Raw genomic sequence first — 17,685 nt, forward strand, 5'->3', positions numbered from 1 at the left:
GCAAGGACACAGCACAGAATTTAACCCCATTCCAGATAAGGGTCACCAGTTTGGTTTATGTGGTTAGAACATGTTAGTGGTGTTAATTAACTGATGTCAGGAGGCATTTCACAAGCTTCCTAAACAGTGAAGCTCTTTAAATTCGGGGTGTTCTGTTAATCTGGTGATGGAGGTGCGAGGGGCCTTCGTTTGGCCTGTAAGCACAATCTCTAAAAAGTGTGCATCATGCTGATTATGTTTCCTGGCCTCCTGGGGAAAAAAACAAAACATATTTAAGGTGAGCACAGGATTTTCTGCTGGATTAAAATTATAGAGCCATATTTTCTAATGACATTGTAAAAATATCTTACATTCTCTTTCCAGAAGACGTCTTGTTCTTTTAGACTCTTCTTCTGAACCTGCAAATGATTCAAAATTCAAATTTGGACTCAACATTAAAAATAAGCAGTTAATTAGATTTGAATACTGTTGATTGATCAAAAGCTCACTTACTGTGTACAATGTTTTGTGTGATGGGTTGAAGCCTGAAAGATAGATGATGGACAAACAGTTATTATAAAAATGTGCACTGCTTTTGTTCTACATGAGAATGAAACTAAAATTCTCGAGACAATCAGATTAGTGTATAGACTGAAATCTAAACTTTTCTAAATCTAAGAAATTCTCTGAAAACATCACTTCTGCCTTCTCTCACCAGATTTCTTCTTCTTCCAGATGAGAATTCCAACAACAGCAACAAGAACCACATCTGCACCAAATACGATACCAAACACTACATACACTCTTCCACCTGTTAAATCACCACAGAATCTGTATTATTTGCTGCACTGATAAATCAGCGTTCACACTATAAATCTGTTTTATAGAAAAATGTTTCTCCGACCTCTCAGGATCTGGCTCTGGCTCACAGGCATCACTGTCACCTCCTCCAAGCTGCTGTGCTGAACCACACAGGTGTAGGTGTGTTTCTGCAGCGCCTCAGCTGGGACTTTCAGAACGCTTCTCTTCTGGAAACTTCCATCGTGGTTGGGTAACGTCTCACTGAGCTCCACGTCCTCATACACATCCTCTCCATCCTTCTGCCAGGTGATATTCACACTTTTAGGGAAGAAACCTGTAGCGTGACACACCACTTCTGGAGACGAGTGTTTCTGGAAGACGGATACCTCAGGACGAACTGCAGAGACACACAGAGACATAAATATTAACAATGTGAAGTTTATTCATTTATAAGTGAGAAGGTTAGTGCTGCCACATGCTGAAACATGATTTTTGAAGTGAGATTCAAAGTTATTTTCATGTCATCAATATTTTTGGCTACACAGATATAAAACATGGTTTAATTTAGTACTGTGTGTGTTGTAGTGAAGGAGTGCACTGTGTGTGTGTGTGTGTGTGTGTGTGTGTGTGTGTGTGTGTGCGCGCGCGCGTGTGTGTACTGAAGGACAGTAACACGCGTCTCCTCTCAGTTTGTTAGTGTGTGAGCAGTAGTTGCAGATACAGTACCAGAGCAGATCACACACTTTACCTTTCCTCTCCAGAATCTCTCTGCTGTAAGACACATACTTCTGTAATCACTCGATACAGATGTTCTCCAGATAGTATTTGTCAGCATGAGCAGTTCCTGTAGCATCCAGTGTGTATTTGGTGATAACAGCCTGAGGTTTAGCTGCAGTCCAGGTGACAGATTTCAGATCCAGACTGATGAAATCTTCTCCATCATAACCAAACTGATCATATCCTCTAACAGTCCCGTCATCATCAATCTCACAGCCGTACAGCCTCTGTAGTGTGTGAACTCCTACACACACACACACACACACTGAGTTCAGCTGATCTATCTCCTATACTTTCTTACTTTATTATTTCAACTAAATTAAGGAAACAAAACTTCACTAATCACTACCCTGCAACCTGCAGAGTACTCATCCTGATGCGTGTGTGTGTGCGTGCGTGTGTGTGTGTGTGTGTGTGTGTGTGAGAGAGAGAGAGAGAGAGAGAGAGAGAATGGACATCAGAGTGACTTTGCATTCCTAAGGTTTCAGTGTTTCCCTGATTCAGCTAATGAAGGCTTGTTAACGATCCGATGTTCAGATGTTTGATCAGGAAGAATCCTGCAGTGATGTGAAACTCAGTGGTGACATTACTACTGTATGAAAGGTTATGTGCTTTGATAACCTTATGAAAAGTTATTGAAATGTTAGCCTTGTTTCTGATGCTACATAGTGATCCCCCCAATAAATTCATTTTCTTATTTTTATTTTAATCTGATTTGCTCTCATTTGAGTCAAATCCCACTCACTACAGCCACCAAGCAGTGAAGGTGGGGAAACAGCAAATGCTTCTTCTTCTGTAGATCACAGATGCCCACAATTGGCACTGAGAGGGGAGAGCCGGGAGAGTTGGGACATGTTTTCAGCTTTTGTAGATTGTGTGAAATTCTCTGCAGGTAGCGTCACATTCATATTGCATTAGAGAGTGTTTACTATACCCTCTTACCACAACGAGTTTCTCAGCTTGTGACATATACTGGCATTCAGGCTTCACTTTTTCTGTCATTATTTTTTGCAGGGAGACATGAGACATTATGCTGGGAGACTTGAGACATAGTGGGAAGACATGGCACAAAAATAAAATACCTAGGCCTACATGTTTAATTTTTATTTATGATCAAAATTTGTACCATATGAACTGTATGAACACACAATGCTGGTACAGCGATAGAAAAATGTCCGTTTACCCAAAACCCGACTCAACAAAACAGTTGCATTCTCAAGAAAGAATGAAATAAGTTTAATCCTCATGCAGAGACATGCCCACATTTTTAACAAACATTTTTAAACAATTTTGTATTTGTAAACCACAAGAAAAAACCTGTAACATGATGAACTGTCCCAACTCTCCCCATCTGGACCTTTTGAAAAAAAACAACAACAACCTTAAATCTCTTTTCCCCAGAATTTAAGTTTAATAAATATTACTATAGGCGGCACGGTGGTGTAGTGGTTAGCGCTGTCGCCTCACAGCAAGAAGGTCCTGGGTTCGAGCCCCGTGGCCGGCGAGGGCCTTTCTGTGCGGAGTTTGCATGTTCTCCCCGTGTCTGCGTGGGTTTCCTCCGGGTGCTCCGGTTTCCCCCACAGTCCAAAGACATGCAGGTTAGGTTAACTGGTGACTCTAAATTGACCGTAGGTGTGAATGTGAGTGTGAATGGTTGTCTGTGTCTATGTGTCAGCCCTGTGATGACCTGGCGACTTGTCCAGGGTGTACCCCGCCTTTCGCCCGTAGTCAGCTGGGATAGGCTCCAGCTTGCCTGCGACCCTGTAGAAGGATAAAGCGGCTAGAGATAATGAGATGAGATGAGAAATATTACTATATATGTTACCTCTAGGCTACATACTTTAATTCCTAAGAAATTCTGAATTCACCAGCATACATTACACCATAGAATGGAGGTGGAGCCGAAGTAGAAAATAATTAGAAAATTTTGGTTGTCAAAAATATTGAACTGCACAAACCTTACTGCAGTGTCCAGCTTCATGGCTCCAAAGGAAGTAGGTTACTCTAAGGGGCAATATCTAACTTCTGATGTCATCTAAAACCTCATCTCATCTCATCTCATCTCATCTCTAGCCGCTTTATCCTGTTCTACAGGGTCGCAGGCAAGCTGGAGCCTATCCCAGCTGACAACGGGCGAAAGGCAGGGTACACCCTGGACAAGTCGCCAGGTCATCACAGGTCATCTAAAACCTGATTGGTTGAAATTCATTTATGGGAATACAAACTGTCCCAAGTCTCCCCATCCCAAGTCTCCCCACTCTCCCCTACTCACCAATGACACTGATCAACAATAGGGTGAATTATGCGTTATTGAATTTACAGCTGTGGATAAACAGAGGTGTAATTGTAATGTGCTCCACAAGGGAGCAGGAGTTTCCAGGTTCCAGTTCAAACGAAGTGAGAAAGGACACTTCACCAGTTTGTGGTGGAAAAGGAAGATAATAGAGGTAACTCATGTGCAGGACATATATGTGTCTATGTAGAACAGGTGTTGGGATTTTTTTTTTTGCATTTCTATAGAATCTGTAAATCTCGAGAGGTTACTGTAAATACACATTAACTTGTGCTGTAAGAGATAAAAGCTGAGTGTGTTTCAGTCTCACCTTCAGTCTGATTAAAGTGCTGCATTAGTGCAGCTACATTTACTTTGTAGACCTCCTCTGCAGCTTGCTGATTCTGTCTCCCGCTGTTCCAGTAATCTGCATCAGAATCAGTGATCTTCTGTATCCACTCTGTTTTTGGGATGTATTTCCTTATGTTGCTGTCATAGTACACAAATGGCTCTCCATCAACCAGACCAACATCAGTGTACTCTGGAAAATTCATTCCTCCTTTGACTGCAGTGTAGAAGTACTGGAGCTTGTGTATGACTGTAACAGTAAACAAAAAAATCCCTCAATATTTTAATCCAGAGACTGGATATACAGGACCAGTCCAGTCAAAAGTTTGGACACACCTAATTCTATGGTTTTTCTTTATTTTTCTGAATTAAAAGTCTCTTCATGTCTTAAAGTAATGATGGATGTCGTTTCTCTTTACTCAGTTGAGCGGCTCTTGACATAATATGGATTACTACAGTTGTGGAATAGGGCTATTGACTATATTTTTATGATTTACTATTAACTGTTTGATCTCAAACACATTAAGAAGGCAAGAAACTCGTCCACTAATTAACTTTTGACGAGACACACTGAAAAGCATTCCAGGTGACGACCTCATGAAGCTGGTTAAGATAATGCCAATAGCGTGCAAAGCGTCATCAAGGTAAATGCTGGCTACTTTGAAGAATCTAAAAATATCACTCACTTACTATTTGGCATGTCACTACAGTGACATGGCTGGTCTGACTTCTGTCAAAGTTTCGAGGGAAATTTGCAGTAGTGGTTTCCTGTTACCTTGTACTGGATTATTATAGAGGTTTTTGCCTCTGAACCATTCTCTCTCTCTCTCTCTCTCTCTCTCTCTCTCTCTCTCTCTCTCTCACACACACACACACACACACACACACACACATTTTAATTCTTTTATTTGGATCTTAACACAGGGCAAAAAAAAAATCAAAGATCCAAACATTAGCTAGAAGTATGTCATAGAAATGAACAGGTCAGATCAAACATGAGCGCCATGTGCAACTCATCATTAACAATTTATGGATAAACATGACACCTTCATCTCCAGATGGACAAACTACCAACAATAGCAGAGATGGAGCAGTACTTTGCCAATCTTTTTGCATTTGGCTTACTTAGTCCACACAACTGTAATCCTCTCACAAGTTTATGCACATGTCCAAGACTCCCAAATACAAGTACAATTACTTTGCATTGAAAACCCAAGTTTGTTATACTGTCAACAAGTGGCTGATACTTCAGCCATTTAGAGTTAAAACAAATATTCATATATAAATCAAAACAACATCCTATTTCAATAACAGTTACAGTTTTAAAATTCACATCTATGATGGTGATATCTGGAGTATTTGGAATATTGTGAAAAATGTTATTGTTTGCAATGTTGTTATTAAACCAGTTCATTTGAACCATAGAGTATTTGTATATTTGTGTTGTCCTTTCTAATATATCTGTAATACATTGCGGTGGATTATTGTAGAGGTTTTTGCCTCTGAACCATTCTCACACACACACACACCCTATGGGCAATTTAGAGTAGCCAGTTAACCTAACTGCATATCTTTGGACTGTGGGGGAAACTGGGGCACCCGGAGGAAACCCACACAGACACAGAGAGAACATGCAAACTCCACACAGAAAGGCCCCCCCATCAGCTGTGAGGCTTGAACCCACAACCTTCTTACGGTGAGGCAACAGTGTTAACCACTATGCCACCATGCCACCCTCTAAAATAATCAAACTTTTTTTTAAACACTTTGTTTATTACATTATTCCATATATGTTCCAGATGTTATTTTATAGTTTTGATGTCTTCAGTTTTGTTCTACAATGTAGAAAATACAAAATACAGACACACCTATGAATGAGTAGGAATGCCCAAACTATTGGCTGGCACTGTATGAGTGGACAACATGGCACCATTCACTCCTACTGTTTTTATTGGGGGAGGGGGGAGGATTTGGGGAAAATTGGGGAAAAATGGGAGTTACCAGTTTGAGAAAACAGAAGTCTATTTCAGAGTCTGTGCAGTAGCGACCTTTCAGCCAGAGCATGCGCTGCAGCAACGACCAGTCGGACCATGGGTCCACCCCTCACCTTACCCATATTAGTGATGTATAATCACATGATATTACCTGAAATGCAACTTAAAATGGTACATCAGCTAACTCAGTGGTAAGTATAGCTATATTAATTAATAGTATATTTCCACAAATACAATGTTAAATTGTTGTTGTATAATTTCTGCAGGTATATTGATTTTATCATGGTCAGGATTTTAAGTCAAGTCAACTTTATTGTCAAATATGCTGTAAATGCTTGACATACAGCACAGATGAAATTTCAGTCCTCTCTGATCTTTTAGAGCTTTGAGTCATGCCTGACTGAACTACCATTCACTAGCTAGCTGATATTAACCATCATTTTAATCACAGCAATGTAAATATGTAGCTAATGTAAGGTACCAACTGAAAACATGGCTGCATGCAGCAATGAGGGGGCCAAGCCACCCAAGCAGGGTATAGATACCATGGAAACTTCATGTTATTTTTCAAGGACATGGCTGTTTGCATTCATGGCAAATTTCATGTCAACTGACCAAAGATCGGCCAAGCTCACTTCCTGTTTGGTGGCTTTGCTACTGAATTTGTTAGGCTGTAATAGATGAGCAGTTTTTAATATATACAAAAAATGTCTAACTTTCATGAGGCTTTGTCTGCAGACCATCTGTGCCAAATTTGGTGAGGATTGGAAAAAATTTGTGACCTGTGAAAAATATTTATACCTTTCAATAAAAATCCAGTAGAGCAGTCAGATCAATTATGGTGATATGAAAAGTTGACAGTATCAACAGACACAAGAATTAATTTTTAAGGCAAACACATAAACAGTTATTAGCCAAAACACACTCTTGCTTATTGCAGTGCTCCCAGTGGTCAAATGATACAAAATTTTTGTGCTGCCTGAAAATGTGATCCTGAATTCATGTACCAAGTTTGATGCCCATACATCAAAGCACTGCTGAGATAGGACTTCACTTCCTGTTTGGTGTCTTCACTGCCTATTGGCTGTGATGGATGAATGTTTTCAGCTACATCAGTGTACCTTCCCCTTAGGACCTCCCATGGTATCACAAGACACAAAATTTTTTTAAGGCAAACCCAGGAACAATTATTAGCCAAAACACATTTTTGCTTGTTGTACATCTCTAATGCACACCTCTTTGGCTAATTGCTAAGATAAGAAATTTAATGTCACTACACGATGCAGAAAAACTAGTTCATGCTTTTGTTACCTCCTTGTTGGATTATTGTAATGCCTTACTGTCTGGATGTTCCAATAAGTGCATAAACAAGTTCCAGTTAGTTCAAAATGCAGCAGCAAGAGTCCTTACTAGAATTAGAAAATATGACCACATCACCCCTGTCTTATCCACACTGCATTGGCTCCCAATCAAATTTCGTATTGATTATAAAATACTACTATTGATTATAAAATACAATACTGACCTTTTTTTTTCTCCATGCTTCCACGGAAGGCGGTCACATTCTCTCTGCTCTCCCTCTCCCTCCTTTTTTTCCCTGCTTGTGCTTCTTTGTCTTGTCTCGTCTGCTGTACTTTTTGAAGAGACTCTCCCCGCATTACTTTCTAAACTAAAAAAAGCATGGAATTGATAAACTGGTCTCCTAACGAAATTGACACAGTTTTCTCGACGAGAAGCCTGGGTTCGGGGGAACCCGCCTGTCCTGCCGGAATGTTTGCGGCTGGTTACACGATGGACACGTGGGAGCGGTGGCGAGTCGTGTGCCTGGCGATTCTTTCTGTGGAGGACATTGAAGATATCTACCTATTCAGAACCATGATTACAGGACTTTTGCTGATTGGATTAGGCATTGCCCTGGTATATCGAGGAAATCAGACAACGGTGACAGCTGTTCGAAGCCCCACAAAGCTGCCCGATATGATTGGAGCGGTGGGCAAAGCTGTCGGCACTTGGACTGTGGATATTTAGAACTTGAACCACAATATGGTTGTTATCTCGGAGAAGCTTTCGGCTTTGCAAGGAATAAGTTTTTCGGAGACCAATTTAAACAGAATGGACGGAATGGACAGATATGGACGAGCGGTGTGGACGTGCAAAGACTGCATCTGGAAAGACCAAACAATTTATATCTTATCGACATTCGGCTCCCTGAGACAGTACCGGCTTCGGTTAAGGCCGTTGCTGAGGCAACATTTCCCCCTGAAGGTCACTGCTGGGAGATGCTCTCGCATTCCTCGCATTCCTTCTCCAACTTTCCGCGGTAGCCATTTTCATCCCCAGTGTGACAAGCGGGTGCATGACCAGCCCCTTCATGGCTGCAGGAGCGGACGGCTGCTTGCTTGCGCTGGGTTACCTCTACCTCCTCCCCTTCCCCTCCCCCCCCACCCCTGATTGCCCCCTCCTTCCCCCCCTCAAGTCCCGTGTTTAAAGTGTACTTGTGTTATTGTGTGCTTATGTGCAAAGGTTTTTTAAATGTTCCCACACTGTACTCCTGACAGGAGCATAGTGTGTGTGTGTGTGGGGGGGGGGGGGGGGGGGGGGTTCTTTTTTTCCTCATCTCTCCTCATGTTGTGTTTCCTTTTCTTTTATCCCTGTCTTCTTGTCCTGTTCCCCCTCTGTAAGGACAGGTTGATGGTCAATTTCACTGGCAACAGTGATAATAAAGGGTTCATTCATTCATTCATAAAGCACTGAATGGTCTCGCACCACAGTACCTGAGTGAACTTCTGGTCCTTTATGACCCGCCACACCTACTTAGATCAAAAGGTGCAGGCTGACTTCATGTTAAAACTGCTAAAAATATTATAATCATGTTGTCTGTTATCACCCAAATGAAGATGGGTTCCCTTTTGAATCTGGTTCCTCTCGAGGTTTCTTTCTCGTGTCGTCTGAGGGAGTTTTTCCTTGCCACCATCGCCACAGGCTTGCTCATTGGGGATAGATTAGGGATAAAATGAGCTCACGTTTAAAGTCATTCAAATTCTGTAAAGTTGCTTTGCGACAATGTTTATTGTTAAAAGCACGATAGAAATAAACTTGACTTGACACCTCGAGTGGTTAAATGACAATTTTTTTTGTGTGTGTTTCCTCAAAATGGAAACCTAAGTCAATTTACCAAGTTTGGCTTTGATACATCAAAGCATTGCTGAGATAAGATTGAACACAATTCGTGACCTGTGAAAACTTTTAAACATTTTTGTTTAAATCCAAAATGGTGGAAAGTCCAATATGATGTGAGTGAGTTTATTAAGTTCAATGTGCTTTGAACTTGGCTTGACTCAAGAAATTCAATGGTACCTCAGTTTTGAAAACTGGAATACGTTTCAAAAGTTACATGTATAAATGCATCTTCAACTTTCACCTGTTGGTGGCACTCGAGCACTCGAGGTGTAAACATGAACCTTGGTGAAAAGAATCAGGGGATTCCCCGACTCCCCAATCAGTTTGCCAAATTTCAAAACCTTTTACCATACGATCCTGTGGGCTACCATAGACACCCTATCCAGAAGAAGATAATGAATAATAATTTTTAAAAAGGTAGAAACACAATGGGTGCTTTGAAAGCACTGCCTTCCCAGGTTCTCTGTTGGTCCCCAACTATACTGCCAGCCATTTGCTCTCAGTACACTTTATTTTTTTTAAGCAATTTAAAAACATATCACTGTTTTCCATTATTTTCATCTGGCTCTGACACTTGCAGTAATTTACATGTCTGTGATATTTTTTTCCCTTTTTTACCTTTAAGAAAACTATTTTATTATTTTTACTATTTTCTTTTTCATTATATTCTTAATGCTAGTTGGAGGTGGAAATTTTGAAACAGAATTCAGTCCAATCAGGATTCAGGAGCATCACCATTTGCTGTAGTGTACGGAGTGTCTGTAAGTGTGCAGATATTACCTTTAGAAGGCATTATTGCCTGCCTACCTTATTTGCCTCGCAAATGAATAGCAAGACTTTCTTTTGCATTCATTTGCCTTAGACCTACATTGGCTCCTGCCTTTTGTCCCTTTGTTGAGCTTTTTATTCTCTACTTTCAGCTCTGTATTTGAAGCACCTGCTTTGCTGGTTTCTATTTCATCTAGCATGCAATATTACATTACAGGCATATGGTCTACACAGCCATCATTGAGTCCATCCTCACCCCCTCCATCACCATCTGGTATGCTTCTGCTTCTGTCAGGGACAAGGGTAGATGGCAGGGTATCATTCGCTCGGCAGAGAAGGTGATCAGCTGCAGCCTGCCTTCACTTGAAGACCTGTTTGCCTACAGGACACTGAGGTGGGCAGGAAAGATCGTGGCTGATCCCTCCCACCCTGGACATAAACTCTTTGAGACACTCCCCTCTGGCAGGAGGCTGCGGTCCATCAAGGCCAAAACCTCATGCCACAGAAATACTTTCTTTCCTACCACTGCTGGCCTCATAAACATGACTAGTGACCCCCACTTACTCTGCCCCCCGGCAGTACCATACCTCAGACTCCTGACCCAGTCTGCGCCCCCACCTCCAGTGACCCCACTTACTCTCCTGCCCGCTGTTGTTTACCTGATTTGCACATTTGTTTATTTTGTCTTATTGTTTACCTAAATGGCACATTTGTTTACCTGCACAGTTGTTTATTTATTTTATCTTATTTTTATCTTGTTTATTTTGTTCTTATTTCTTAATATCTTAGAAAAGACCGTCTTTATGTAGCTCCTTTATTAGAATAGACTGTCTTTATTTAGCATTTATTTATATAAACACACATGGACATGGGGAGAACAAGCAAACTCCACACAGAAAGGCCCCCAGAACCCATGCAACTGAGAATCCATAAACTTCTTGCTGTAAGGAGACAGGGCTAATCACTGCACCACCATGCCACGTTTACAATACAGTTTACCTGAACTCATATCGGCTATAGTTCACTTGGTACCTGTTCAGTATCAAATAATTCAATCAGTTGTTCTCAGCTGCACTTTTTGACCATGTAGGACACACTTCTAGAAGTTATTTCTAATCATACAACCTGTTATGACCCAGATGAGGATGGGTCCCCTTTGAGCCTGGTTTAAAATATTTAACATGTTTATTTTTCTCATTGAACAAACACACTATTTTATTCTAGGAAATATATGTTATATACAGGCTTGTAAGTGGGCATGTAAACATTACTACTGAACCAGTTGAGTGGAAGAAGTAAAGGGTAATTTAACAGAGGTAGTGATGAAACCAAGCAAAAGCAAAATCTTGTGTGTATGTTTTTCTTTTCTCTAAAGCCTTACACAGTGGTTAATGTTTCTGAACTCACCTGTGAACGACAGATGAACAGAAAGGGAATGCCAAAGCAACACATTCATTAACGTGCAGTGAGCCATTGCAAAAAAGAAAGAAAAAGGTGATAAACCTAAATAATTTATACAATCTTTGATACTTCTAACTTCAGTTTCTGTGTAAACTACCTGCTTTATAGGTATTTATAGGTTATAGGTTAGGTATTTCATCTAACATACCTGCCTCTGCGGGCAACAAGCCAAAGATCATTATATTGACAGATAAAAGGGTTAATTAGGGTTCTATATAAACGTCAAGCTTCTATATAGAACCCTAATGTTCTATATTATCTACAAAAAAAACATCTGTTTAAAAAGGTTCTATGTATAAAAGCTCTCTAAGAAAACAAAACTTTTTTTTTAAGGTGCTTAAATTCATGAGCGGGCGGCACGGTGGTGTAGTGGTTAGCGCTGTCGCCTCACAGCAAGAAGGTCCTGGGTTCGAGCCCCGGGGCCGGCGAGGGCCTTTCTGTGTGGAGTTTGCATGTTCTCCCCGTGTCCGCGTGGGTTTCCTCCGGGTGCTCCGGTTTCCCCCACAGCCCAAAGACATGCAGGTTAGGTCAACCGGTGACTCTAAATTGACCGTAGGTGTGAATGTGAGTGTGAATGGTTGTCTGTGTCTCTGTGTCAGCCCTGCGATGACCTGGCGACTTGTCCAGGGTGTACCCCGCCTTTCGCCCGTAGTCAGCTGGGATAGGCTCCAGCTTGCCTGCGACCCTGTAGAAGGATAAAGCGGCTAGAGATAATGAGATGAGATGAGAAATTCATGAGCTTAATGAAAACTACTCACTGCATAAGAATTAGTCCGTAAAATTAAATTACAGGCATTTAGCAGATACTCTTATGCAGAGCAACATATAAGGCCACGTTCACACTGCAGGCTGAAGTGACTCAAATCCGATCTTTTCGCCCATATGTGACCTGTATCCGATCTTTTATTGACAATATGAACGACACAGATCCGATTTTTTTCAAATCCGACCCAGGCCGTTTGGATATGTGGTCCTAATTCCGATTCCTATCCGCTCTTTTCATATGCGACTTCAGTCTGAACCGCCAGGTCGCATTCATCCGACTTACACGTCATCAACAAGCCACAAACGTCACTATTCTGCGCTGAAGTAGGCGGCGGGTCTCTCAAAAAAAGTTACAACAACATGGCGCATAATCACGGGCGCAGATGGGGAGGGATGGGTGGGACTCGTCCCACCCAGATTTAAATTCACCTCGTTTGGTCCCCCCACCCACCCCACTTATAGGGAGGAAAAAACGTCTATGCTGTCTTTCTTTGCATAAGGCAAACCTCACGGAAAAATCAAAAGACCAATTACCATTCAGTTTATTGAGGTGCACAGCAGTGTATACATAGTTGCAACAACTCACATAAAACAAAGACTGATATTCGGTTGGTTGAGCTGCGCAGACTGCACAGGTTGCGAGCTCAAGCTTGATTGCTATGGTAACCTACAACAAGTTTGACAGGCATATCGGGGTTGGTTTGCTGGCAGCTTTGTCCCCCCCAGTTTTTTGTCCCCCCCAGTTCAAAAAACGTATCTGCGCCCCTGCGCATGACATCAATGCGAGGGACGCTTCGGGCTGTGAAGGTTCTGAATCTTCTCAATGGAAGGACGCAGAGGTTAGGGAGCTGATTTCCATTTGGGGGGATACAGCTATTCAAGCTAGATTGGATGGGTCATACCGCAACCGGGCGGTTTTACTTCCGTAAACACTGGCCATGCTCACTGCGTGTGACGTCGTCGTATCCTGCAATGCGCATGCGGAACACTTTTAGGTCGCTTTTCGTTCATACTGAGGATCACATACAAGTCGCATATATTTGTTAATGTGAACGACCTCACAAAAAAATCGGATTTCACAAAAAAATCGGAATTGAGCATTAAGCCTTGCAGTGTGAACGTAGCGTAGGACTACGTTCAGACTGCACCCTGAAACGACCCATATCCGATTTTTTTTTGCCCATATGCGACCTGTATCCGATTTGTTATTGACAATCTGAACGACACAGATCCGATTTTTTCACATGCGACCCAGGCCGCTTGGATATGTGGTCCTAATTCCGATGCATATCCGATATTTTCACATGCGACTGCAGTCTGACCGGACAGGTCGCATTCATGCGACCTACACGTCATCAACAAGAGACAAACGTCACTATTCTGCGTTGGCTAATCCCGCCTCTTTGGTGGAAAACAACAACATTTGTACAGTTTTCAGAATTTAAATAGACTTTTATAGAATTGATCAAGCTACCCAGATAGCAAGCTGACATTGAAACGATGTAGAATCAACATTGCATTGTCGACGTTAAACCATTGAACCAACGTCAGATTTCGATGTTGATTTAACATCAGTTTGCACCCTCCGCTAACATTGAAACGATGTTGATTTATTAACTATGGACACACGTAACTTCAATTGTATTTCAATTCGCGTCGATATTGAAACAACATTGAAATTTCGACATAACTAAAAATCAATGCGCTTTCAATGTTATTTCAATTGATAGCCTACCAGAAATATCTGGCTCATATATCCTGCTTTATCTACAGCCAGGATCTCCATTTTAATTGCCTAAAATAGTAAATATGAAACACATGCCTTTTTTTAAGAAAACAAGATTTTTATTTTAAATTCATTTAATTATGTCTTTCGGCGCGAGCGACACCTCCAGTTCTGTCTGGCGCATATCGTAGCCATTTCTGCACAGCCTGGGTGAAGACCAGATCATTCATGCCAGGCTGTTGAGTGAGGGCATCTGAAACACACACAAAACATAGTTTTCAGTTACACATTGTAGTACTGCTGCTAATAATAGGCTGCTACCAAAAAAAAAAAAAATAGGCTATATATTTTGTGGAATACTATTATTTAAATGTCATTGTGGCAGCGGGGGCGTGGTCAAGCGCCGGTCTGTGACAGGAGGGCGGAGTCGGGGAAGGTAAGTGGCAGAATCGCTACACCTGAGGGTAATTAACCTGTGTTTTGTGTGTGTTTTCCCCAGTAAACTGCGCCCTATTGAGGTATTTCACCTGACGTCACAGGGTCACGTGACGCCCCGGTGTCCACCATTTTGGACGGCAAGCTAGCTAATGTCAACAACATAGTAGCTGGTATGTTACTGTAGCAATATTTACGTTCAGTCATTTGGATGACTGTTAAAACCTTTCAGTCTCAAGTTTTTCCTTTACTGGATTTACTAGTTTACTGAGCAAGCGCGCGATGGCTCCGGGCTCGGCCGGAGAGCGCGCGATGGCTCCGGGCTCGGCCGGAGAGCGCGCGATGGCTCCGGGCTCGGCCGGAGAGCGCGCGATGGCTCCGGGCTCGGCCGGAGAGCGCGCGATGGCTCCGGGCTCGGCCGGAGAGCGCGCGATGGCTCCGGGCTCGGCCGGAGAGCGCGCGATGGCTCCGGGCTCGGCCGGAGAGCGCGCTCGCTCAGTAAACTAGTAAATCCAGTAAAGGAAAAACTTGAGACTGAAAGGTTTTAACAGTCATCCAAATGACTGAACGTAAACATTGCTACAGTAACATACCAGCTACTATGTTGTTGACATTAGCTAGTGCTAACAGCTAGTTGCTAATACACTGCTACAACTACACCGACCCTAATAATACAGTTCTTGGTCATTGCCTGGTAACAGCACATTTATAACGGGCCATGTCTCAACAGACTAAGAAGTTATTTCAATGACATTTAATAACATTTTGTTTATCCTGAGGACCGAAAGTAAATGAAAATGTGAACAAACCTTAGCTGTAATCAGATGGCGACCACCGGCTCCAGGGACGACCCGCTGATGTAGGCATGTTACCCAGCCTGACACAAAATATTTGTAGGCATCCAAACTCTTATACGCTTTCAGATCAATACCTGTGTATGGCGATGGGTTTTTAACGACAGAGGTATACAGATCATGTGGGCCGAAGTCAGGTAAAGACGAGGGCTTCGTGTACTTCCGTACGTCAGTGAACAATCCTGGTGGAAGCAGGTAAACGTCGTTCTCTAAGCCTGCTAACCTCAATTTTTGCAAATACCTCTCCCTCTGCTCGCCCTGTAAATGCCCTACATCGCTGGATAGTGAAGGTGTTTTCTGCATCTCGCTCCTTTTTCTTTTATGTTTTTCGTTTGTCGCCTTCCTCGCATTCAAACTGATTCGAGCCGTGCCGTCCAAAATGGCAGCGTCACATGACTTGGTCACGTGAGTGAAATACCTCAATTTAAGGAGGGAGAGTGAGAGCGGAGGGGAGCTTCCGGAGAGGAGACTACAGTGTGTGTGTGTGTGTGTGTGTGTGTGCGCGTGCGTGCGTGCGTGCGCGCGCGCGCGTGCCTCTGAGTGTTGGTTGACTTGTTTTTCTGAAAAGTCCGGCAATAAAGCCTTGTATTCACCCTGATCTCTGTCCTGCCGTCCTCTGTGCTCCACCCACACGTTACTCTCGCTACAGTCATCTATCCTCATAAAGGTCAAACACGCTCGGGGAGGGGGGAAAGATAACAAAAAGTAGGCAAGTAAAACTCGAGGAGAAAAATGAATAACTAGCAAGCAAGCCTCAACTCATCTTCCCGTCGCCTTTCCGTCTCGCTCTCTGATTGGTGAAGAATATGTGAACGTTTGCGCTGATTGAATGATCAGTTAATTCTGCCCAGAGATTTAGGTCAGACACACACTGGGGTCGCAAGGTGAAGGCTCAGCAGTCACCATCGATGCCACATATGCATTTCAAAATTTCTTTGAAGAGAATTTACATCTGGGAACGTCAAATGGTAAGCACACCTTTATTATATAGGCTATATGATACTGTCTTGTACCAGTTTAACGTCGCTTTTTTTTAGCCTCACGCCTATGTTAAGACCAAGGTAAGCAGAACGCTAGGCCCAGCTGCAGCAGAGGGGTCATCAGGTGACATTTTCTGAACTTTCGGGTAACCTAAATTATTTTCGGTGTGGGAACTGTCCAAGTTACCTAACAAAACCTTACTTTTAACGTTAGTTTCGATGTTCGCTTGCATAAGAAAAATATAGAGGGAATCGACCGGGTCGTCTACGTTGTATTCAGGCACTACTGCCACACCCCAGTTAGCTTAGCCTACCTATACGAAAGTGTAACAAATCAACTGGCCTGTTGTATGCGTATAGACCTAATTGGATAGACTATCTCTGGTTATTCTGCGGACAAATTGTTTATTTAGAGATTTTTTTGTAGACCAAGTTAGTGCCACGTTCCAGGTGTTCCATGTTGGATGGTGAACATGTCAACTTGTGTCATTTGCCTAATTTCACGGAATGTTTATAAGGCTCTGGAGGTCTAAGTGTAGGCTATTTATCTTATGTTAACCTGATGATTATGTGCGGTTAGCTGCTACCATTTGTAGGCTTTCGGCAATAGGTGGCGTGATGCGATGCGTGCCAGTCTTTTATGTAAGTTAATTGATTTCTTAGCTGTGGTCGTGGTTCGAACACCAGTTAAATTTTTAATCTCTATTGCCATTGCTTTTTAACATTGCGTGTTTTAAGTTAATGTGGATAATGCCGCATCGAGGGCCGTGTAGGTATCAGACAAGAACTTTTGTTGGTTTTGGAATTATCTTTAGGGTCATTCCATGTCAATTCAACCAGGGCCCACACACTTAGGTCTCAAAAATTTGAAAAAAATGTGTACCTATGGTACCCCGGAGACACACTGTACATTTTTGTTTTGTTAAGATCAAGGTATTGTTTTAATGTAAACAATCTACTGGGGAAGTTTTGTGGGGATACTTATTGAAAATTTTACCCTATTCACCCTCAAGGACTATAAGGTTCATTCATTCAGAATGATTCCTTATATGTCTGAAAAGCTTGTCATGTTCTTGCATGTTCAACCACAACAATGACGTAGTTACCAAGGCCTTGCAGGCCTCAGAAGTTTGAAGAACATCCTCTGCGCGCTCAAATGCATCGATGCTTCGGAGGGGCAACTCCAGCACGTCTGCCTGGGCCACCTGTTGTCCCACCCCCCTTACAGGTTGGCAGCACCTGCAAGACTGGCGGAACTCCTGGACTTCCTTCCGAAGTTCCCTCACTTCAGAGGAGAGCTCAGTGACCATCGCCAGCAGCTTCTGCAAGGCCACATCTGTTGATG

At 42.4% G+C, this 17,685-nt stretch overlaps 1 protein-coding gene across 1 annotated transcript; it reads right to left on the reverse strand.

The window, feature by feature from the left end:
- Positions 1-860: 860 nt before the first annotated feature.
- Positions 861-11,128, reverse strand: LOC132900207 (H-2 class I histocompatibility antigen, K-K alpha chain-like). Its single transcript, XM_060942235.1, is given in 4 exon segments — positions 861-1,177; positions 1,529-1,801; positions 4,161-4,427; positions 11,119-11,128. Coding segments are annotated over 4 exon segments (867 nt in total).
- Positions 11,129-17,685: the final 6,557 nt, after the last annotated feature.

Source organism: Neoarius graeffei, chromosome 16 (genome assembly GCF_027579695.1).
Source record: "Neoarius graeffei isolate fNeoGra1 chromosome 16, fNeoGra1.pri, whole genome shotgun sequence".
In the NCBI taxonomy this organism is placed as follows: Eukaryota; Metazoa; Chordata; class Actinopteri; order Siluriformes; family Ariidae; genus Neoarius; species Neoarius graeffei.